Consider the following 23,914-nt stretch of genomic DNA (forward strand, 5'->3'; position numbering starts at 1 on the left):
CCCAGAGAGTGTAAATAAACAGCCCAGTCAGTCAGGAAAGCATTTTCATAGACTCATAATAGACCCATAGTTCTGTGATGGACTGTAGCTGAAAGACTTCAGAAGAGTGTTTTTAGGAGGATTCTGACTAAGGAGAGTGAGGTCATTTGGAACATAAAGGAAGGGAAATAATTACAGGTACAGGGGGTTGCGTGAGTGGGGGAGGCACAAAGTGAGATTGGGAAAAGAATTCAAGCAGAGCAGATAGGCAGGAGGCTTGGGTGGGGTCAGATCAACCCAGCAGGCAAAGTGCTCCATTTAACCTCTAAGCAAGGGCAGGTTAGTGATAGGACAAAGGGAAAGTGTAAGGTGACACAGGCCAGCCTGGATTGCTCCGGCTGCTGAGAATACAATCACCAGCCAGTTCTGGCTTCAGTGCAAGAGCAGTCGTCAGAATTCAGATTAGCATGAAGGTTATTCCAGTCAAACATTCCTACAGCCCACCCCCTTTCCTCCCTTAAAAGGGATTGAATTTCCTTTTCATGTATCCATCTGGAAGAGGCGAGAAAGCGTGTCAGGAAGAGACGGCGCACCTCTTGAGCTGTCTGCTGAGTGCAGATTTATAATCTGATGGACAGAGAGAGACCCAGCTAACACTCCACTCCTTCCCGCTCAACACCACGGCTCCAGGGCAGACTGAAAGCTCTTAGCCTGAGGTTTGTACCTAAAGAAGAAAAGCAGAGTTCTGAAGACCATTTCCTGCTTGTTGCAGAGTTGGGGATCTCTCTTGCAAACCTGGATCATGGCCTGGCTGCTTCCTAGGGCTTGCTGCCTAAAAGTCTTCTGTCAATCCTCTAGAGGACCCTTTTCTTCTGGAATAGCTAGAGCTTGGAGTGGCGGGCCCCTGAGTGCATATATGCCAGAAGCCGTAGCGTTCGCTGGATCAAGGGACCACCCAGGGCTCTACAAGATGTCAGTGGAGCAGGTAGATGAATTCTGGGGAGCTCTAGGGAGAAACCGACTCATGTGGATTAATCCTTTTCACTCTGTACAAGACTGTAATCTACAGCAGGGCTGGGTGTCCTGGTTCCTGGGAGGACAACTGAATGTAGCAGGTAAGCAGGAAGCCAGACTTCCCCACCCCAGTTTGCTGGCCTCTTGGGGAACCCACCTGGTCCCAGCATCTTCAGGATGGATCCTTTTCACTCTCATGAATCTGTTCCTGGGAATGCACACACTTTAACTCCTTCTGTTAGCTAGTGGCTACTGGGGAAGTTCTATGGCAGCAAGAATTAGCTTTCTGTTTTTAGACAAAAAGAAAAGGAGTACTTGTGGCACCTTAGAGACTAACAAATTTATTTGAGCATAAGCTTTCGTGAGCTACAGCTCACTTCATCCGATGAAGTAGCTCACGAAAGCTTATGCTCAAATAAATTTGTTAGTCTCTAAGATGCCACAAGTAAACCTTTTCTTTTTGAGAATACAGACTAACACGGCTGCTACTCTGAAACCTGTTTTTAGACACTTTCTTGGAAGTGCACCGATCTGTCTTTCCCCTGCCTGTGGAAATCCTAAACTTAGAGGAATAGTCTGAGGAACAGACACCAAAGAGGGAGGAGGGCAAGGGAAAAAAGTGTGTCAGAGAGCGAGGGTGTGAGTGTAGGACAGCACTTGCCTCTGACCCCCACTTTCCCTGGCGTGTTTGTTCCCAGTCTTATTCTCCTCACACACAAGTCTGGCAGTGCTCAATGGTGCCACTCAATCCAACACTTTCACTTGAAGAAAAACTAGGGAGGTAGAGCTGAGCAGCACATTCTGGTGAAAGGGTTCAAATGAGGGATGGTCTCTCAGATCCAGGCACAAGTTCAGCCAGAGGACGCCTGCCAGGAACGTTCCAATTGGCTATGTGTGGTAGGTGTGTAGGAATGTGATTGGTTGTAGGGGAGCAAGTGTGTCTCATTAGGATGTGTGAATACAGATGGACCACCATGTGCTGTGAGCCTAGCTGCTCTCGCAAGCTGTGTCATTGGGCCTGGTCAGTACTCTTTTGTGGGAGTCCTCAAAGGTGCACCCATGTACTACTGAGGTCATCAAATAGAAGTTAGTGCTCTTTCCTTATCCATTATCAAGGAGTGCCTCTTCACAGCGCTAGATAGTAGCACTGCCAACTCCAATCACTCAAAAATCGTGAGTCAGGCCCCCCAAAATCATGAGATTTCAAAAATAAGTTTTAGTTCTTTTTTTATTTGCCTTCTGGTTTTTGAGCCTTTAGGGGTCAGATTTTCAAGCTTTTCTCTGGAACCATGAGGGAGAGAAATTTATTTTTTTTAAATGAAAGCTGAAAGTCTCACCTAATCACAACTCCGGGAGCTGGAGCTCTACAACAAACAACATATGTAATTAGACTCCCCATAAAACTACAAGTGTTGGCAACACTTGTGCTTTCAGAGGAGCCCACTTTGGGATAAGATTTAAAACCAAGGTCTTGACCACTTGTGGTCATTCAACATTCCAAGGAACTCTACGTACGCCCAGAGTTCTGGCCCTATTCCATCTCAGGTGATTGCATTCTACTTCCCTACATTCCCTCTGCGGCGCTCCTCACTTCCTGTCCTAAACTGCCTTCTGGAGTGCTGCTGTCACTGTTTAATAGCTGCCCCATTCCACTAAAGAGGCAGCTGCATTTCAGTGGGAGGTGTAGTGTTCCCTGTGGATTGCTTACCTGCCACACAGGGTTGCTGAGAAATGACTGAGTTAATATTCATAAGGCACTCAGAGAGCCACCAAGGAGAAGTGCAAAGGGCTGTTATGGTTACTCAGGGTGTTTGGGGGCAGTTTCTGGTTAGGATTGTGCAGATTGCAAGTAAGGATGAGGAGGATGGTCATGGGTGTGGCAGGGAGAAAGGTGTGGGAGTGGGATTGGGGAGGTGCTTCTGACCTGATGGCTGGTGCTAGCAATGATGTGGTTTAATAGGCTGAATAACAGTCAAACTTACAATGCAGCCACCCTGTTTGTATTCAGAAAATGGAGTCGTGAACACTGACTTTACTAGAATTGAAAATAGCTGAGCCTGTAATGACAGTCAATCTTCTCTTTCAGTGAATTGTCTGGATCGACACGTCCATATAGCCCCAAACAAAGTGGCCCTGATCTGGGAGAAAGATGAGCCTGGGAAAGAAGTTCGGGTTACATACAGGTCAGTACTTACCCCATCAAGGGGCCCTGAGCTAAAGGAATTGAGCACAGAGGTCTGGTATGGTTACTTATCTGATTAAGGGACCAGAGTCATTCATCTCCAGCTCTGTGGGGCTCCCAGAAGGGAAGGGAGGTTAGCCCCATCTGTTCCCAGTTCAGAGAAGCTTCTGGGATGGGAAAGCTTCTAACTACAAGCTGGTTTTTTTGGACAGAGAACTGCTTGAGTTGACCTGCCGTCTGGGAAACACCTTGAAACGACAGGGAGTGAGAAAAGGTGACCGAGTCACCATCTACATGCCCCCATGCCCTCTGGCTGTGGCAAGCATGCTAGCCTGTGCCCGGATAGGAGCCGTACACACTGTGGTATTTGCCGGTTTCAGCTCTGAGGCTCTAGCTGACAGGATCCGGGATGGTAAGAGCCTTCTTCACAATTGATAGGTGCTCTGTGCACAAATTGTCTCTTCAGCCTGGCCCCTTGGAAACAATATAAACCTCTGTCAGCTTCAGTGATCAGTGGGGCTGAGGGTGTGGGGTTTGTGCCCAAAGCTTCCTGGCCCCGGCGTTCTTACTCCTCCGGCCATGGAGGAGAGAGTGGCCTAAGGGAGTGGAGGAAACAAGTGGGCCCTGGATCACATGCTCAGGCCACCCAAGAACAACACCACAACTCCCCACAAGCTGTAGCTACAGACAAGCCCTGCCCTGAGAGACGGTTTGGAAAATAAAAGCTGCAGCCAGGAAGTTGACTGAGGGAGATGAAACGGTTTGCACAGGCATCACTCATTCCCACGGGCAGGCCTGGAAGGAGGAGGCTTAAGATGCATCCAGGGAAGTTCAGGTTCAATATTTAGAGACGCTCTCTAACCCTAAGCAGAGCTCAGCAGTGGCACATGCTGCCAAGGGACGGTGCTGGAATGCTGCTCCTTGGACCTCTTTAAGGAGAAACATCCCCTGCCCTATCAGGGATGATTAAGGAATCCTGCCATGATGATGCACGGCAGGGAGGAGAGGACTAAATACTGTATCCCAGTAGAGGGCCTCCCCTGATGCAATTCACTAGGTCTCACTAGAAGCCTCTTCCAGCCCAGTGGATGCTGTGCCCGGCTTCATCAAATTCAGCATTTTAAAAATAAGCTCCTAGAGCAGCAGGGTCTCTCAAGCCATCATCTCTCGGTGCGGGGGCTTGAGTTCTCTGCTTTATCAGAGAGAGCAAGGACCTGGAGTGCTGTCTCTCATCAAGTTGTATGTGACTTAATGGGACACATTAATGGGAAAGAAAGAGTTTAAAACTGCTGCTTTTATTTTAAAGAGAGGCAATGAAAACTGGAGACGGGAGGGGGAAGGAGAGAGAAAAGACATGTGGGGCAGGGCAGGGTTAGATGTGTGTCTAGAGCCGGGGGGGGAGGGGTGCTAGACATCATGGTAATAATGATGGAGGGCAGAGGGGCAGCTGGGCTGAGGGGAAGGGCTGATCATGCTGCTGTTCATTTTCTTCTCTTTTGCCCTCTTCAGCACAGTCAGAGACAGTGATCACTGTGAACCAGGGGTTGAGGGGGGGCAAGGTTATTGAGCTGAAGCAGACAGTGGACCAGGCCGTGCATGCGTGCCCACTGGTGAAGCGAGTTCTGGTTTCCATGAGGACTGAGCAGAAGGTTCCCATGTCAAAACTGGATGTGCCACTGGAAGAGGTGAGATGCCATGTGGAGCTACAACCAACTTCCCCCTATGATAGGACATCTGCTCTAGGGAATCAGGAGAAGTGGGGGGGAGGGGGGGGTTTCCAGTCCAGCCCAAAGGACCCTGTTTGCACTTAGTTGCACTGGGGACATTGTTCTGGGGGTAACAGTGTCATGGTCCGAAGCTTAATGCCCAGGCCAGGAACCTTCCCAACAACAGTTGCCCTGCTCTCCAGAATGAATGTTAATGTGGGGAGCTCTTGGAGACACAGTATTCTCTATGTAACATCAGGGGCTGGCAGTACTAACCAGAGCCTGCAATAGTGTGGGCAAGACCTTGAAAACTATCTGTCCATGTACCTCAGACCTGGTCTGTAGCACGCCCTGCTATTCCAGCCCTGGGCTCTCCACACAGCTTTGTCCATGCACTTTATTCCTGGCCTGCAGTACCCTTCTATTCCAGTCTGGGTGGGGCCCACAGCCACATTTACTGACTGCAGTCCTAGCAATCAGTGCTATACAAGGCATAGACCAGGGGTCAGCAATCTTTCAGAAGCGGTGTGCCGAGTCTTCATTTATTCACTTTAAGGTTTTGTGTGCCAGTAATATATTTTAATGTTTTTAGAAGGTCTCTTTCTATAAGTCTATAATATATAACTAAACTATTGTTGTATGTAAAGTAAATAAGGTTTTTAAAATGTTTAAGAAGCTTCATTTAAAATTAAATTAAAATGCAAAGCCCCCCGGACTGGTGGCCAGGACCTGGGCAGTGTGAGTGCCACTGAAAATCAGCTCGTGTGCCACCTTTGACACGCATGCCATAGGTTGCCTACCCCTGGCATAGACAGTGACGCGGGCTGTCTCTCTTGGTGTTTACGCTCCTAGTTAGGCACAATGCACCCAATGATGGTCAGACCTCAGGGTAGCAGCACTTACGCTTGCTGAAGAAGTATTTTGTTGTTAGCTCCTGGGTTTAGAACAACTGCCTCCACCATGTTTTGTACAGAGCAGAGCTCACTGTCTGTGCTCAACAAATAACCTAATTAACATGAGAAGGCTTCTCATAGAATTCTGTTATGGTAGAAAAGTGACAGGAACAAATGGCTTCTTCCTACTCAGGAGAGCTGCTCTGTGGCAGGGTTCAGCGTTAGAGCTGCTGGCTCAGTGATTACAGCCTTTTACTCCTGCTGGCTACACAGGCCTGGGAGAGGGAGCTGGAGTCTATTCTGGACAGTGCCTCAACAGAATTTTTAAGTGCGTCCCAACTGCAGAATCGTTATTACTGGTGGTAATGCCTGAGCCAGCAAGAGCCAGCTTGACCCTCAGAACCCATTGGGAGTTTGTGGTGCCAGCATGTGGAAGAAAACCCCTCCGTTTACTTGAACACAGCACACTTGATCTGGCAAGAGTGAAAAACAATAAACACTGGCCCCATTGATGCCATTTTGATAGTCACTTTTCAGTTCTGCGTTCTAGTTCTGCGTTTCAAGGAGCCAGCTGAATGAAGAGGGGGTGAGCGTTTGGGAGTGGGAGGGAATTCAAAGCTTAAGGGCAGCACAGAAGATGCAAAGACATGACTAGGACGCTAAGGAAATAGAGGAAGAAATGAGAGTGAAGATGTTGATGGGGCAGCGTTCTGTAGGGCCTTGTGAGCGGGAGGAAAAGAACCTTAAACCAGATGTGGAAGGTGAAAGGAAGACACTGAAGGGCTCTGAAAAGAGGTGGGTGGCATGGTCCCAGTGGCAGCACCCATTCTGGTATGTACTGAAGAGGATCAGGCAGGGAAGCAAGAGCAGCAGCAAAGAAGATGAGAATTGACCAAGGCAAGATGAGAATTGACTAATTGGACGAGACGTTAGCCATAGGGAAGGAGAGGAAGAGATGGACTTGAGAAATGTAGGAAGGAAGAAGAAGCAACAAGATTCAAGAGCTTGAATGCGGGGAGAGGGGTTAGGGTCTGGTTTGCTGGAGTGCTGTCCCAGCCTCCGCAGGGCTATCCCCCTGCCAGGCAGCGTTGGCCCATCACCAGGCAGCAGAGGGATAAGCCACAGTGGGGTTCATTTCTCTGACGTTTACAATGCTTTCCATTCAGCTCTTCTGGGCTTAGAAAATGACTAAGGAAATGTAAGGTCAGAGCAAGTGTGGGGAGAGTGGAGGGAAATCTGAGGGCTGTGAGGAGATCCTGGAGCTGAGTGAGACCCTCTCTGTTTTGTGTCATAGGAAATGATGAAAGAGGATGTATGCTGTGAGCCTGCTGCCATGGAGAGTGAAGACTTGCTGTTCCTTCTCTACACATCAGGCAGTACTGGCAAACCCAAGGGGCTGGTCCACTCCCAGGCAGGATACTTGCTCTATGCTGCCATCACACACAAGGTAACGAGGCCTAGACACAGACACCAGGGACATGGGGTCAAGGTGTACAGGCAGCAGAATTACCAAGCTATGATGACAAGACCATGTCTCTACTATTTGAGCTAAAGCACAATCTGGGAGCTGCTAATGTTATTAGGGGTCCAGCTGCTGGAGAGCAAGACGGTTACTAGGAATGAAGCAGGGCTGAGTCCAGGCAACAGGGGGCACCAGTGCATGTTCTAGAGCAGGTCAATTATTCATTACTTATAGTAGCACCCAGAGGCCCCAGGTAGACCTGGGTGCCCTGTTGTGCTGGGCACTGCTCCCACCCTTGGGAAGAGATGGTCTATGCCTCAAAGAGCTGCCAAGATGACATATGAAGTAGAAAGGGGGGAGGAGCAGCAAACACCAGCAAGACATAGGTTTTATATTAACAGTCATTTATGTGTAAACATTTGTTTTTTCCTTCTTCTGTCTTCGCCACACCCTGAGCCAATCAGTTCAGGGAGGGTGCTCCACCCACAGAGAAAAGCATTGCTCAGACACCCAGGCAGTTTATTCCAGGGGATGGAGAGGGAGAAATGGCTGGTATCTTACAGAAATAACCCAGCCTTTTCCTTCTCTGCATACGTGCTCTTGCAGTTTAGCCAGCAACCTGCTTACAGGTCGGCAGAGGGGAATACAGGATATACTTACAGAGAGAGAGAGAGACACCTCCAAGCCCCCTGTGTTCTGAGCTTCAACTACACCAAGCATACATGAGAGTGAAAGCTCTGCTCCTGAAGAGAGCCCCTAGAGCACTAAAAAGAGGGGTCCATACTTCAATGGAGCAGAGGTAGCTTTGGGAAGAGGAAGCCCCTAAAACAGACAGCAATGTCCCAGATTTTATTCCAGTCATTAGGTTGCCTGTATGCAAGACCTTTGAAGATACATTTACACTTGGGGGGAAAAACCCCACGGCAGCAAGTCTCAGAGCCCGGGTGTACAGACTCAGGCTCATGCCACGCCACTAAAACTAGCTGTGTAGACATTCCCACTTAGGCTGGAGCTCAGGCTCTGACACCCACCCTCTTCCCCCGGGCTTCAGAGCTTGAGCATGAATGTCTACATGGCTATTTCTAGCGCTGCAGTGTGAGCACTGGGCACCCATTGACCTAGGTGCAGAGACTCACTGCCGTGGGGTTGTTGGTTTTTGCTGTGTAGACATGAGAGAGAGCTGGAGTCAGAGCTGCTGGGAGCTCACGTGCTGAGCCACACTCGTGTTCCTGAGACAGCGCAGTACTGGGCTGCAGAACAGCCTCCCCCAAGGGAAGTGGGGACAAGTCCATTGCTTGAGACAGTTCAAGCAAACCAGCTTCCAAGTGTAACCCACACATCTCCTGGGTGTGGTGTTCTGTCCAATCTAGTGGCACCAAGACCACTTAGAGAGAGAGAGAGAGAGAGAGATTAATGAGTCTGCTCTACAGCCTTAGCTAACAGCCATGTCACTTTTAGCTCATGCAGTAGACACTCATGCACTAAGCTCCATAGATCTCAGGTTTGTTCTTACCCACTGACCACCAGGGCCTGTCGGTGTTACACAAGAGCCACCCTTCTAGCTCCTCATGAGACAAATCCCTTTCTAAACACCTCAGTGTGGGCTCCTTAGCCATGGGCAAGCTCCCCCTATACCTGATCCAGGGACCTTCACACCTCCACCCAGGCCTTCTTACCAGAGGGCTCCAGTCCTAGCCTTGGTGCATCTAATGTTCGTGTGAGGCCAGATCTGGTGACTTAGGTCTGAAATGCCCTGTGTGTCTTGGGGGTGGGACATGTGGAAATCAGGGAGCCAGTGATTTGACACAGAACAAAGCAACATGCTTAACCCTCACTAGACCCCTGGCTTGGTACAGTTGTCCTGCTGGCCACTGCATTCTGTGTAGCTATTGCTTGGCAATACTGGGGCAGCTCATGAGAACAGAAAGCTGAAGGCAGCGGATGTTGTCCCAGGACAGGAACGTGGGAATCAGGCAGCACTGTCTAATTCCAACACACGGCCACTTTAGCTCCAGCTGCTCTGGAAAACTTGACCAGAGCTGGAATGAATTCCTGCTCGTTTTCCCCGGCTGGGTTCAGCAAGCTGCTGCTGCTTGAATACTCTGTTATTTTAAACAGAGACTAGCACAGAGGACAGCGAGTTTCCATTACAAACACACCAGAGCCTTCCTCATCCCTGGAATCCTCATTTGTCACGTTCCGCTGGGCCCACTTTGCGGGGAGCTGCTGGAGCATTGCCACAGCAAACCTAATGGCAGCTACAGCATGTTTGTAAGGGATGAAAGGCTTTTAAAGTATTGCTGGAAATGGTGGATCCTAGAGCAACGGCCAAGAAACAAAGGGCTTCCAAAAGACATTACACTAAGAAACTTGCTTGGTGTTAAACACACAGGAAATGGAGTAAGAGGAGCCAGGCCCAAGTAAAATACTTGTTTCACTCTCAGGGCCAGCCCTGCTATCCAGTTAGTCTAGGACATTCTGTCCCTCCCCCTACTCCAGCATGGCATCCAATGAAATGGGAGGGTGTGGAAAATAGCAATGTCTGAACTCTAGCTCCCTGTGCTGGTGCAGAGCCAAGCTTACCTTGCGGAGAGGGCCAGAGGGGTGTCCGCCTGCTAGCCCTGCAGAGCCAACGCCGCAAGAGAGAGAGGTTGGAATCTATTCTGGCTTGCAGAGCAGCAACACAACTATTTGTCTTTATTAGACAGTGTTGTAAGGTGGAAGGAGACCAGTTCTGCTCACAGGGGAGTTTGAGGGCTGGCAATTGGAAAGAAACTTTTTTTTTTTTTTTTAACTGACAAATTGATATGCCACTGTCACATCCCTTCTTATAGATTCATAGATACTAAGGTCAGAAGGGACCATTCTGATCATCTAGTCCGACCTCCTGCACAGCGCAGGCCACAGAATCTCACCCACCCACTCCTATGAAAAACCTCACCCATGTCTGAGCTATTGAAGTCCTTAAATCGTGGTTTAAAGACTTCAAGGAGCAGAGAAGCCTCCCTCAAGTCAACCATGCCCCATGCTACAGAGGAAGGCGAAAAACCTCCAGGCCTCTCCAATCTGCCCTGGAGGAAAATTCCTTCCCGACCCCAAATATGGCAATCAGCTAAACCCTGAGCATATGGGCAAGATTCACCAGCCAGATACTACAGAAAATTCTTTCCTGGGTAACTCAGATCCCATCCATCTAATATCCCATCTCAGGGGATTTGGCCTATTTACCCTGAATAGTTAAAGATCAATTACTTACCAAAATCCCATTATCCCATCATACCATCTCCTCCATAAACTTATCAAGTAGAATCTTAAAACCAGCTAGATCTTTTGCCCCCACTGCTTCCCTTGGAAGGCTATTCCAAAACTTCACTCCTCTGATGGTTAAAAACCTTCGTCTGATTTCAAGTCTAAACTTCCTGGTGGCCAGTTTATATCCATTTGTTCTTGTGTCCACATTGGTGCTGAGCTTAAATAATTCCTCTCCCTCTCCTGTATGTATCCCTCTGATATATTTATAGAGAGCAATCATATCTCCCCTCAATCTTCTTTTAGTTAGGCTAAACAAGCCAAGCTCCTTAAGTCTCCTTTCATAAGACAAGTTTTCCATTCCTCGGATCATCCTAGTAGCCCTTCTCTGTACCTGCTCCAGTTTGAATTCATCCTTTTTAAACATGGGAGACCAGAGCTGCACACGGTATTCTAGGTGAGGTCTCACCAGTGCCTTGTATAATGGTACTAAAACCTCCTTATCCCTACTGGAAATGCCTCTCCTGATGCATCCCAAAACCGCATTAGCATTTTTCACAGCCATATCACATTGGCAGCTCATAGTCATCCTATGATCAACCAATACTCCAAGGTCCTTCTCCTCTTCCGTTACTTCTAATTGATGCGTCCCCAACTTGTAACTAAAATTCTTGTTATTAATCCCTAAATGCATAACCTTACACTTCTCACTATTAAATTTCATCCTATTACTATTACTCCAGTTTACAAGGTCATCCAGATCCTCCTGTATAATATCCCAATCCTTCTCCGAATTAGCAATACCTCCCAGCTTTGTATCATCTGCAAACTTTATTAGCACACTCCCACTTTTTGTGCCGAGGTCAGTAATAAAAAGATTAAATAAGATTGGTCCCAAAACTGATCCCTGAGGAACTCCACTGGTAACCTCCCTCCAGCCTGACAGTTCACCTTTCAGTATGACCTGCTGTAGTCTCCCCTTTAAGCAATTCCTTATCCACCTTTCAATTTTCATATTGATCCCCATCTTTTCCAATTTAACTAAGAATTCCCCATGTGGCACCGTATCAAATGCCTTACTGAAATCTAGGTAAATTAGATCCACTGCATTTCCTTTGTCTAAACAATCTGTTACTTTCTCAAAGAAGGAGATCAGGTTGGTTTGGCATGATCTACCTTTTGTAAAACCATGTTGTATTTTGTCCCATTTACCTTTGACCTCAATGTCCTTAATTACTTTCTCCTTCAAAATTTTTTCCGAGACCTTGCATACTACAGATGTCAAATTAACAGGCCTGTAGTTACCCAGATCACTTTTTTTTCCTTTCTTAAAAATAGGAACTATGTTAGCAATTCTCCAGTCATACGGTACAACCCCTGAGTTTACAGATTCATTAAAAATTCTTGCTAATGGGCTTGCAATTTCAGGTGCCAATTCCTTTAATATTCTTGGATGAAGATTATCTGGGCCCCCCCGATTTAGTCCCATTAAGCTGTTTGAGTTTCGCTTCTACCTCAGATATGGTAATATCTACCTCCATATCCTCATTCCCATTTGTCATGCTACCATTATCCCTAAGATCCTCTTTAGCCTTATTAAAGACTGAGGCAAAGTATTTGTTTAGATATTGGGCCATGCCTAGATTATCTTTAACCTCCACTCCATCCTCAGTGTTAAGCGGCCCCACTTCTTCTTTCTTAGTTTTCTTCTTATTTATATGGCTATAGAACCTTTTACTATTGGTTTTAATTCCCTTTGCAAGGTCCAACTCTACTCGACTTTTAGCCCGTCTCACTTTATCCCTACATGTTCTGACCTCAATTAGGTAGCTTTCCTTGCTGATCCCTCCCATCTTCCACTCCCTGTATGCTTTCTGCTTCTTCTTAATCACCTCTCTAAGATGCTTGCTCATCCAGCTTGGTCTACAACTCCTTCCTATGAATTTTTTCCCCTCTCTTGGGATACAGGCTTCCGATAGCTTCTGCAGCTTTGATTTAAAGTAATCCCAGGCCTCCTCTATCTTTAGATCCATAAGTTCTTCAGTCCAATCCACTTCCCTAACTAATTTCCTTAATTTTTGAAAGTCAGCCCTTTTGAAATCAAAAACCCTAGTTGCAGATTTATTTTTGTTAATCCTTCCATTTAGTTTGAACTGAATTAGCTCATGATCACTTGAGCCAAGATTGTCCCCTACAACCATTTCTTCTATGAGGTCCTCGCTACTCACCAAAATTAAATCTAAAATGGCATCCCCTCTAGTCGGTTCAGCAACTACTTGATGAAGGAATCCATCAGCTATCGCATCTGTGAGCATCTTCTGACTCATCTCCTCTTTGAACTAAATAGTCTGGCCTCTGAGGGAAGTCTTCTGGGCCTCCACTCATTTCTATTTCTATTGTACCTGTGTGTGAAGTGACAAGCAATGCTGAACACAACTGCAGCTATGAACTTACTGTTGATTTGTCTAATGGCAGTATCACATGGTCAGTTCAATTCATTATACAGCCTAATAACTTGTTTGCACAAGAGCAGCTCTTTTCCATGAGTGGTCCCAGTCAATTTAGAATCCAACAATGTGAAGGAATGGTCCAAATGGTTCATTCCAACAAGCATGCCCTTGCACTTGCCAACAGCAAATTTCATCTGACATCATGTTGCCAAGTCTACCTTTGGAAGGGCCTTCTGGAGTTCGACAGTCCTCGAGTGTTGACTCCAGTAGTAATGGGAACTGGCTTGTTTGAATTTGCATCAGGACCCTGGCTCCTTTCCTCAGCACAGGACTGAAGCTGCTTTAGTTATTTATTTCTTTTTCAGCAGGGCCCTAACCAGGACTATGGCTCCATTGTGCTGGGTGCTGCGCAAATGCAGAATAGGCCAGTCCCTGCTTACGGGCTAAACAGGGACAAGCTGTGACAGATGGGTGTAGCAGAGAGGGTGGGAAGCAGTGACTCAAAACAATTTGGTAGTCATGGTGGATAATCAGGTGAACAGGATCTCCCAGTGTGACAGTATGGCCAAAAGAGCTAATGGCATCCTGGGATAAACAAGGGGATCTCAAGTAGGAGTAGAGAGATTATTTTACCTCTGTATTTGGCACTAGTGTAACCGCTGCTGGAATAGTGTGTCCAGTTCTGGGGTCCACAATTCAAGAAGGATGTTGATACACTGGAAAAGGTTCAGAGAAGAGCCACGAGTATGATTAAAGAATTAGAAAACATGCCTTATAGTGATAGACTCAAGGAGTTCAATCTATTTAGATTGAAGAGAAGGTTAAGGTGTGAGTTGATGACAGTCTATAAGTACTCACATGGGGAACAAATATTTGATAATAGGCTCTTCAGTCTAGCCAAGAAAAGTATAACATGATCCAACAACTAGAAGTTGAAGCTAGACAAATTCAGACTGGAAATAAGGTGTAAATTTTGAACAGTAATTAAGCATTGGATCAATTTGCCAAGCCTGTGGTGAATTCTCCATCAAAGGCAATGTTTAAGTCAAGATGGGATGTTTTTTTTCTAAAAGACCTGCTCTAGGAATTATTTGGGAGAAGTTTTATGGCCTGTGTTACACAGGTGAGGTGATCACAATGGCTCCTTCTGGCCTTGGCATCTATGACGGGGAAGACAAGGCTGGCAGAAAAAGGAGACTTTAGTTACAGATCTCTCCCACACAAGAGCTGCTCTGGCAACCTCTGTGGTAGGAGGGGGCCCTGTCTCCAGGCTACAGCTCTTGCTCTCTTCTTTTTTTGCACAGTATGTGTTTGATTACCACGATGGGGACGTCTTTGGCTGCGTGGCCGACATCGGTTGGATCACAGGGCACAGTTACGTGGTGTACGGCCCTCTGTGCAACGGAGGTACCACAGTCCTTTTTGAAAGCACTCCAGTGTACCCCAATCCTGGTAAGTAATAAGGAGGTTCAGAAGAGCCCTGGCCCCAGGGAAGGGCAGCAGAAAGAGGCTGAGGGACCAAGGATCCTTCTTCAAAAATGCTTGGCAGCCATTCTGTTAGAACTGTAAGAAGCTATTAGAAATGCATGAATGTAACCATGCTCTGAAATCTCTGGCAAGCAGGGAAGTGACCCTGGCCGCTCTATACAGAAGAGAGCAAGGCCTGAAATTAATTCCCATCTCAGCCCACATACCAAAGACTCCCGCCACCATGGCACGACTTGAGTCCCTGTGTGGAGCTGAAGAATTCCTCTCACACCCCAGGGGAGGTGATAGGGAACCATCTTATTCATGGGTGGAGCAGTAAGAAGAAGAGCAAATCTCTCCTTCTCTGGAGTAGTCTCTTGTGTATTACATGTTTGGGAAGTCACCTCCACATGGTAGGGTCCTGAGGGGGATGCTAGCAGTGTCCTTCCCTGCCGCAGAGAGCGCTGTGGAGATGGTTATCAGGAAGGGCTCTCAAGGAAGGAAAGAGCCACTGCTGCTGCTCCTGGCGTTTACCCTGAGCTAGGTTGGCCTGGTTACAGCAGGGGTATGGAAGCAAGGAAAGTATTGGGATCAGGCTGAATGAGCCAATTCTAGAGGTAACTGGCCCAGTTTCCCATTCCAGGGCGTTACTGGGAAACAGTGGAGAGGTTACGAATTAATCAGTTCTATGGAGCACCCACAGCAATTCGCTTGCTGCTGAGATACGGGGACGAGTGGGTAAAGAGATACGACAGATCTTCCCTCAAGACCCTTGGATCAGGTTGGTACCAGGTGATAGTCTGGTCAGTCCTGAACCATCACTCTGACTCAGTTCAGTAGTGGGCTGGATTAGAGGTGTGTGTTGGGTCAGTACTTCACAGTGAGAGAGAATATACCACCCAGGAGAAGGCCTATTAGTTGGCCCAGGTCCATGATCTTGATAAAGCCAGTATGTCGACAGAAAAGGGAAGGAGAGAGATTTTTCTGAATTGTCCCTTAAATACGATTCATCTCCCTTTCCCCTTGCAGTGGGAGAACCCATCAACACAGAAGCATGGGAGTGGTACTTCAACGTGGTTGGGGATGCACGGTGCCCAGTAGTTGACACATGGTGGCAAACTGGTAAGAAGCAAAGAAGACCCCTCCCATTACAGGCACCTAAGCAGTTCCCCAGTCATCTCCCCATCTTAGGAGGTGTAATACACATCTGGGATTGTTCAGCTGGGCACAATTATTATTTAGACATCACCATAGATGTGCATGGCCCATTGTAGCCAAGTGCCCAGCACAGGGAGCCTACCACAGGTCAGACAGTAAAATAAATGATAGGATTTTAAATTAATCTGGAGAAGAGACGGTAGGGACCAATCCAGCGCTGGACTAGATGTGCAAGACCTTCCATCTCTAATTAACAATCTTTTCCAGCCAACTCCAGACAGCAGAGACCCTTGCCTACAGCAACCCCTGCATGGAAGCAGCTGCATTAACCATGCAGGACTTAGGGGGAAGGTGGATTTCTTAGCAGTGTTCCATGGCTTTCGCTTTCGCTTTGACCTAATTTCATGGGTGTCACCATTACATTTACCTCAGAAACAGGAGGCATCTGTATCTCTCCCCGTCCATCCAGCCCTGGAGATGAGATTCTTCCAGGCATGGCCATGAGACCACTCTTTGGGATCAACCCTGCCCTCCTGGATGACAAGGTAACTTACAACCATCAGTCCAGAGGTTCTCTTAGCCAACGTTCCCATACTATCCCCTCCAGCAGGCAGAGGCTGGAAGTAGAGGACTTGCAAGCTGCACCCTGTCTTCCACCCACCCCCAAGGTCATGTCCCACTCCCTACAGATCCTCCTATTTCGAGCAACTGCAGCAAGGGAGCTGGTAGCAACCCCTTGCTTTCTCAGCCTGTGTTCCTGCACCATTCTCTATAGTGCCCTGTCCTGGGAGAAGTTTGGAGGCGTGCCTCAGAAATGCTACAAAGGTATTTTCTGGAACAGTGGTTTCCAGCTCCTCAGTAACTGAATGGATGCCATGCTAGACTTACAGTCATAGCTGTAGCTATGTGCCAGTGCCCAGGGAACTGGAACACACTAAGGGAAGAAGATCTGGACAAGGGCACAGAACAGGCTGGGTCTGAGTGAGAATTGGCTTCTTTCAGAAGCAATGGACCAATACCAGGTGTTAAGCAGCAGAGTGAGCTACACATGCACATCATCTCCCTGCGGGTGGTGTGAACTAGATCTTCCCACACTGCTCTCCATGTCTCTCCCAGTCAGAAGGTTGTGGTGGGGATGTGGCAGGTAAAACTAGACCCAAGACTAAGCGTGGAGGTTACCCTCAGCCCCATTCATGACAAAGGATATTATTTTCCAGGGAAACGTCCTAACACAGAATGGTGTCTCTGGAGCCCTCTGCATCTCTCAGGCCTGGCCAGGAATGGCACGGACAATTTACAATGACCACAAGAGATTTCTGGAAACCTACTTGATGCCTTACCCAGGTAGGACTTGCAGGGAAGGACAGAGGAAGACGCACAGCTGATCACGGATTGGAGATTGGGTGCTTCTAGAGCCACATGAAGAAGGGGGTTTATGGCAAATGCACTAGACTGGCACATGGGAGATCTGGGTTAAATTCCTGCCTCCAACAGACTCACTGCAATGCTTTGGAGAAGTCACGTAGTTTCTCTGTGCCTCAGTACCCCATCTGTAAAATGGAGATGGCTCTTCCTTTCTTCCATCCTTCGTCCGTCTCATCTATTCGGAACATAAGCTCTTTGACACAGGGACAGCTCCTTACTATGTATGTGTGTGTATATATAGCACAAAGGGGTCCTGATCTCAGTGGGGACCACCAATTGCTTCTGTAATACAAATGATAATGTCAGCTCCTGTAGCAATGAGAGAAAGGGAAGAGAAGAGTGTCCAGACCATGGAGGGCTTCACTGTGGCATGTGTCCCAGGCTTGTGGGAATGGGGCTGGTCCAGCAATGGAGCATGCACCCCAGAATTAAGGGTAGTAATGGGGAATGCCCCTGAGCTGTAGAGCTGGGAGAAGCCATGAGGTTGCCTGGGGGTAGAGAAGTCCCTTTGCTGTGAGTTTAGGGGGGGCATAGTATATAGGGGGATGGTGTTGATGTGAGGAGGGGTGTACCTAAGCCATGGAGGTAATGGGATGAGGGAAGAGGCTAGCTGTGAGAGACTCTCACGGTTCTGATCATCACAGGATTTTTCTTCACGGGAGATGGAGCCTATCGTACTAGCCAAGGATATTACCAGCTGACAGGACGTCTGGACGATGTAATCAATGTCAGCGGGCACAGGCTAGGCACTGCAGAGCTGGAAGATATTGTGGTAAGAGGCTTGGGCAGAAAGAAGTGGCAAACAGCTGACCCCTAGCTTATAAGCAAGTCTGAAGAGCTGAGGTGGGGAGAGCCTCTTCAGGGAGCAGAGCAGGGGCATGGGGGCCTCCCAGTAAAGAAGCCCTGAAACACTGAGTGAGCGTAGCACTGTGGTGTCATGCCTGAGTTTTCTGCTCCAGCAGGAGGCCTTGTAGGGAATGGGGCAGAAGTTCTACCTGGAGCAGTTCTCTCATCTCTACCACTCCCACTCTAATTTCCAACCAACTCTAGAGCTACCCAGCTGGGATAGCGATCACAACATGCAGCCATCATTTCTGAAGTCTCACTAGGACTCTTCCCGTCACAAGTTCCATCAAGCTAGCTACAGCTATGAGTATGTTGCAGCTGTCCTGCTGCTTTACTGAGTAGGGGGCAACCCCTTCTCCCTGCAAACACTTCAGGCCTTCTTACCTTTCTGTCAAAAAGCCCAGCACAGGGCTGCAGTATGGTAAGTTCCGCTTTCCTCAGCAGCATCAGATGAGATGGCAAAGTATTTAGCTCCAATATCACAACTAAGGTGTTCTAACAGCACAGGCCCCAGCTCTATCCTTGCACTCAAGGGAGGGATAAAGGTTTATTGGGTGCTCAGGCTACAGCTAGGTGAATTCAGAGCATCATGCAAATCTAGGGGATTATTAACCCTTGGAGGCCCCCATTGTTATGAGATTGGAGTCTCTCAGTGCTCTTTGGAGCAGACACGTCCCTGGGTTTCTAAGCAGGAACTACCCAGTGAGATCTTGTGAACAGGTTACTGGTCCTGCTGCAGCAGGGGTGGGAGGAGCAGAATGGGTAGTTGCCACTCACAGAGGTAAGCCGAGCTGGAAGGGGAAGCAGAGGTGTCAGGCCTCTTCCCTACACTCTACTGTGGCAGGTAAGTAGGAAGAGGGCATGGAGGCCACCTTTGGAGCTCCTCATCTCTCTCTGCCTTACAGCTGGCTGCACCAGGCCAGTGTGTGGCAGGACAGGCTGCAGCCAGCCTGCCAGGACTGCTGAAGTGAAACGCAAACCTGTTTTGTTCCAGAATCAGCACAGAGTGGTGGCAGAGTCAGCCGTGATCGCCTTCCCTCATGAGATCAAAGGAGAAGGTGAGGAGCTCTGATTCCTGCTACTGCAATCTCTGTAATGGGCTTCACAGCTGCTAGGGGTAGTGGTGGGGGGAAGAAGTCACTCAGGGTAACTGCATACCTGACTTGTACTGGGGCATGGGGACACAGGGACCACACTCACCCCTGCGATACACATGGTAAGCTTTGTGGGGCGGGAGTCATCGCAAGAGCCACATGGCTTTGGGCTGGAAGGGGGCAAGTCTCTGGTAGCCTTACACTGCAGGGGCTTGTAGCTTCAGGCAAACCCAGGACTCCCTCCAGGACATCTTCAGGAGGGAGGTCCCACAACCTCATTGGAGGAGAGGAACTGTTTCAGCTTTGGTGATACCACTTCAGTACAAAGGTTTGGATGAGAGCTGAGATTCACTTAGGTCACAGACACACCATCTCAGCCCCCATCATACTTCAGGCTGCATCTCAGTCAGCTGCAGAGTGCTTAGCCCTGCATTGGACATCTTCCTGAACCATGGCTTGGTGCATGGATGAGTAACTCCATCTTTTCCCAGGAGCGTATGTGTTCATTGTGCTAAAGAAGGGGACTGATGTCTCTCAGGAGAGGCTGAGCAATGAACTCAAGGAGCTGGTCTCAAAGAAGATTGCAAAATATGCAAGCCCTGAATACATTCAGGTAACAGCCCGCAGGCCTGTTCCTGCCCATACTGTATGCCCTCAACCCTGTTCCAACAGCACAGTGGAAGCCCCTTCCCCACTGTCCCCAGCCCCAGATGATCCAGTTTAGGGCTCCAGCCCTTTCTCTGCTTTTCTGCCACAGGTCACAAAGCGGCTACCCAAGACCCGTTCAGGTAAGATTATGCGCCGTGTCCTGAAGAAGATTGTAGAGGACAAGGCAGATGAGCTTGGGGACCTGACCACCTTAGATGACCACGAGGCTGTAGAGGAGATCATCGAGGGGCACAAGCGCCTCCTGCAGGAGGAGCAAGGCCAGTAACATGAGTGCTCTCTGCTCCCCTTTTCTTCACTCCTCCCACCCTCATCAAATTTGGGACCTAGTCTAGAAAAGCAAATCAGCAGGCACCAGTAATTCAGCTGAGATCAGACCTTTATTTTTTACACCGGCACTGAAGACCTTGGACTAACCTCCAAAGCAGACCACTCCTCTGAGAAGTGACCACGTCTGGGGGCAGTAAGAGTGAGGGTGAGGCAGGCAGGGAGGTGAGGAAGGGGGCCCTGCTTCCTCCCTGAGAAGCAGAAGGCCTTAGTGAGAAGCCACCATACCCCTCCCAGCATCTGGATAACGAGAAAGGGGGCAGAGGTTGGTTAACCCCAAATTGGAGGCGTCTCTTCAGGATGGCTCCCAGATCCAGCATGTCCATGTAGAACACTAATCGCTGACACTTTTCCAGCAGCTGCTCCAAACCCACTGCCACAGCTCTGTGTGGGGGAGGGGTGTCACTGCAGACAGAGTCAGCCTTTCTTTGGAGTTTGAGAACTGAAGCATGGGGTGCAGGGATCAGGTGCCTGCCAGGCTGCACAGGGAGAAGTTTGACCCCAGGGTCTCCCCTGGCCATACATCCCTGCACACCTAGGAGGAGGAGAGTAGGTGCACTGGAAGGGGGGGACCCAGGGCTGGCCCACTGGCTCTGCAGGGGTGAGCCCTGCTGACCTGCACCTCCCAGAAAGGCTGGCAGTTCGGGGCAGCACTGCCCAGCCCCTGGCCAGGGGCTCCAGCCCAGCTTCCACTCACCCCTGCTCTGGTAGCCCAGGGCCACCAGCTTGTGGCACTTGGATGCTGCAGTTGCCCACAGAGGCCAGCCCTAGTGCAGGATGACAGGAGGCGGTGGCTGCTGTCTGGCACCAGCTCAGGCTGCTTGATGAATGCTGCCATACATACCCCATGCGAACAGGCCTGGGATTTTCATGCAAAATGCTTCTAGTGAGGTTCATCCTGGGGGGAAGACGACAAACTCCATGGACTAATCCACCATGTGCTGAGCATAACCCTGAACAGAATGAGGAGACATGGGCCCTGTCCATCCAAGCAGATTCCAGTCTCAGGCCCAAATGATAATGGTCCCTGTGGAGACCATGGTCCTTTCTGAGCCAGCACCACACTGCAGTCAAGTGCAGGCAGCACTGGCCCTGCCTTTGCATAGCACCAAATGATGCCTTCTCCTGGCACCCAGGAATTCCCCCACTCCATCCAAAGTTATCCCCTCTCAAAGGCAGAAAGAAGTGGGGCTCCTTCTGCTCCCCCCTACCATGACAGGCAAGAAGAAGGGATCAGATGCTAGGGGAATGGTTTGAGGAGAAGCCCCTCTCTGGGAGGGACAGAAGCCTCCACTCTCAGCAGCACCCAACAAGCAGCAGTTTGGACAACAGGCAGAAAGGAAAGACTCAGCCCTGGTTCCTTCAGTAAAATCCAGAAACCATCACTCTCCTCCCTGAATACTTATTGGCTCCTGGTGGCTCTGCAGTTCCTACAGTTCTACTAATCAGGTATCTCCTGTGGCACAGGTCGTTTCTGCAGCTCCTGGGTAATTAACCAGTCTCAAGCCTCGGTACTTTTTTCAGCACCCCTCACTGGCTGGAAGCCGCCTCACTCTCTCGGTTCTCGTTAGTTCCCATCTTCCTCTTCCGGAGAGTTTCAAAATCCAACTGTGAAACTGCAATTTAGCAACACACAACTGAGTGCATTGGCTTCAAAGGGGGGAGCCACTTCCTCCCCAGGAGCTGACCCATATACATCCCACCATCCCTCTCCCTCCCTGCCCAACTCCACGCCATCCACCCACTGACAACATATGCCTAGGCCATTCATCCACCTGCCCTTCCCTGCCCTGTTCAGTCCCACATGCAGTCCAGGAGCTAACAGCCCCCCACACCGCTCTGCTGATGGAAATAGGTCTGCCACTCTCTGTCTCACCTTTTCCAGGCTGGTGCGATGTCCCACACTGACTAGTGTCATCCCCAGTTGAGTGCAGGTACGGTATAGCTCATTCTCCACCTCCTCTGTCAGAGCACTGGTGGCTTCATCCAGTACTGAGAGCAAAGCAGAAAGCCCCATCAACATGGCATCATCCAAGGACTACAACCACTCAGGTTAGCTAGCCAGCTCAGCCAATCCCAGCCCTCCAGCCTGCTCTTCCCTATAGGTGTGGATTCTGGACTGAGCAGCTGTTGAGAACATTGCTCACAAGCTGCATGGAGCTGTCAAGGCTGAAACCTCCATGGAGGAACTCTTAGGCAAACCACAAAAGGTACCAGAGAAACAGAGCAGGGACGTTTGTTCACCACTGGTCCCAGCTCCCAAAGCTACTATCTGCTGAAGGGGAAACCTGGTCTTTCCAAAAGGACTCCTACTCGAGCCAAAAGAATGCAGCTTGCATCATGTACCCCCTCCATCACAGCCAGATGCCAGTGAGTATCACCAGGGTTTGTCTTTCCCTAAGAACCTTCAACACCTTGTAATCTGGGGAAGTCTCCCCTATGAGAAAGCCTCCAGAGCTGGAGATATTGGGGAAGCTAGAACCCCAGCCCCCTTCACTCCACAAACGGGACCTCAATTCTGTGGCAATGTTTCTGAATTCAGCTACACACTGGTGGGGCAGACTGGAAATTCTGCAGCCATTTCACTTAAATTAAAAATGAAGGGTTTAAGAATACTAAGTCCTTGAGTCCCTGGGGTATTGATTAGAGATTAAACTGAATTTATTTTACAGACACCACAATTTTCAGTTTTCAATATGCCAAAGATTGCTGTACTGGTGGCAGGGGTTGTGAGGAAAAACTGCAGGTGTTGGTGCCTGGGGATCGTGCTGTAAGCATTTCCATTGGTGATTCACTTTAGCAGAAACATCCAGCTCAACAAACAACAAGGCTGCCAGGTACATTTGGATCTTTAGGTTTCAGAATCAACATCCCAAGGTGATGAATGCGATAGATCATAGAAATGCAGGGCTGGAAGGGACCTCAAGTCATTAATTAGTTCAGCTCCCTGCGCTGAAGTAGGACCAAGTCAACCCAGATCACCGGGACAGGTTTTTGTCTAATCTCTTTTTAAAAACCTCCAATGATGGGGATTCCACAATGTCCCTTGGTAACTTGTTCCAGTGCTTAATGAGCACTATAGTTAGTTTTTCCTGATAGCAACATGAATCTCCCTTGCTCCAGATTAAGCCCATTACTTCTTGTCCTACCTTCAGTGGACATGGAGAAAACTGATCACTGTCCTCTCAATAACAGCCCTTAACATACTGGAAGATTTATCAGCTTCCCCCCTTCACTCTTTTTTCCTCAAGACTAAACAGACCCAGTTTTTTTAAACCTTTCCTCACAAGTCAGGTTGTCTAAACTGTTTATCATTTGTGTTGCTCTCCTCCAGACTCCCTCCAATTTGTCCACATTTTTCTTCAACTGTTGTGCTGAGAAACGGTCACAATACTCCAGCTGAGGCTGTGCCAGTGCCGAGTAGGGCAGAGTAGAAAAATTACCTCCCATGGCTTAGATATGATACTCCTGTTAATACACCCAGAATGGATATTTGCCTTTTCTCAAATGCATCACATTGTTGGTTCATATTCAATTTATGCTCCACTATGGGCCCCAGATCCTTTGCTGCTGCTGAGCCAGTTATTTTCCATTGTGTAGCTGTGCATTTGATTTTTCCTTCCTAACCACAATACTCCCTCTCAGAGGTATCGTTTCAGGCTGCCTGCTAATACGCAGACAACACTGCGCTGATTCGGAGCAGGTCATGTTTTCAAGATTATCTTCCCAACCATTAGAGCTAGAAAAAACAAACAAAAGTTTGGATTCCAGAGCACAGTTCCACACCAAAGGGTGGGTTGTGTGGCACTGCTGAACACCAGGGCCCCAGTTATGACAGCCGCCAGCCAAGGAAGAGGAGCCTCCATAAGCTCAACCTTTGAAAAATAACTTCTGATGTTTTTCTATGAAATGTTGCACTAAGTGGGGTTACAAGCGTCCCCGACGGAGCTTTCAGGGAGCCTTGCTGAATACGCAACCCCATGTAAGAAATTTCCT

The 23,914-nt window shown here is 48.7% G+C and overlaps 2 protein-coding genes across 17 annotated transcripts in view; one reads left to right on the forward strand and one right to left on the reverse strand.

Annotated features, from left to right (window-relative positions):
* The first annotated feature begins 424 nt into the window (after positions 1 to 424).
* Positions 425 to 22,593, forward strand: LOC119856702 (acetyl-coenzyme A synthetase 2-like, mitochondrial). The gene is made up of 14 exons (XM_038404580.2): positions 425 to 1,094; positions 3,080 to 3,176; positions 3,388 to 3,587; positions 4,685 to 4,860; positions 7,069 to 7,221; positions 14,240 to 14,387; positions 15,046 to 15,183; positions 15,432 to 15,524; positions 15,993 to 16,105; positions 16,778 to 16,904; positions 17,630 to 17,757; positions 18,826 to 18,889; positions 19,417 to 19,538; positions 19,683 to 22,593. Exons 1-14 carry the CDS (start codon positions 782 to 784, stop codon positions 19,857 to 19,859), a joined length of 2,049 nt encoding a protein of 682 aa, XP_038260508.1. The 5' UTR covers positions 425 to 781; the 3' UTR covers positions 19,860 to 22,593.
* Positions 19,953 to 23,914, reverse strand: part of ABCD4 (ATP binding cassette subfamily D member 4) — a 28,414-nt gene continuing 24,452 nt past the window's right edge. For 11 of the 16 annotated variants that reach the window (XM_043516163.1, XM_043516161.1, XM_043516160.1 and 8 more), the window contains one exon: positions 19,953 to 21,910. In XM_043516163.1, the coding sequence (XP_043372098.1) occupies positions 21,516 to 21,910 (395 nt within the window). In that variant the 3' untranslated portion in view covers positions 19,953 to 21,515. The remainder of the gene's footprint in view (positions 21,911 to 23,914) is intronic. The other 5 variants (XM_038404588.2, XM_038404583.2, XM_038404586.2 and 2 more) reach the window with 1 other exon arrangement.

This window comes from Dermochelys coriacea, chromosome 6 (assembly GCF_009764565.3).
Source record: "Dermochelys coriacea isolate rDerCor1 chromosome 6, rDerCor1.pri.v4, whole genome shotgun sequence".
Lineage (NCBI taxonomy): Eukaryota > Metazoa > Chordata > Testudines > Dermochelyidae > Dermochelys > Dermochelys coriacea.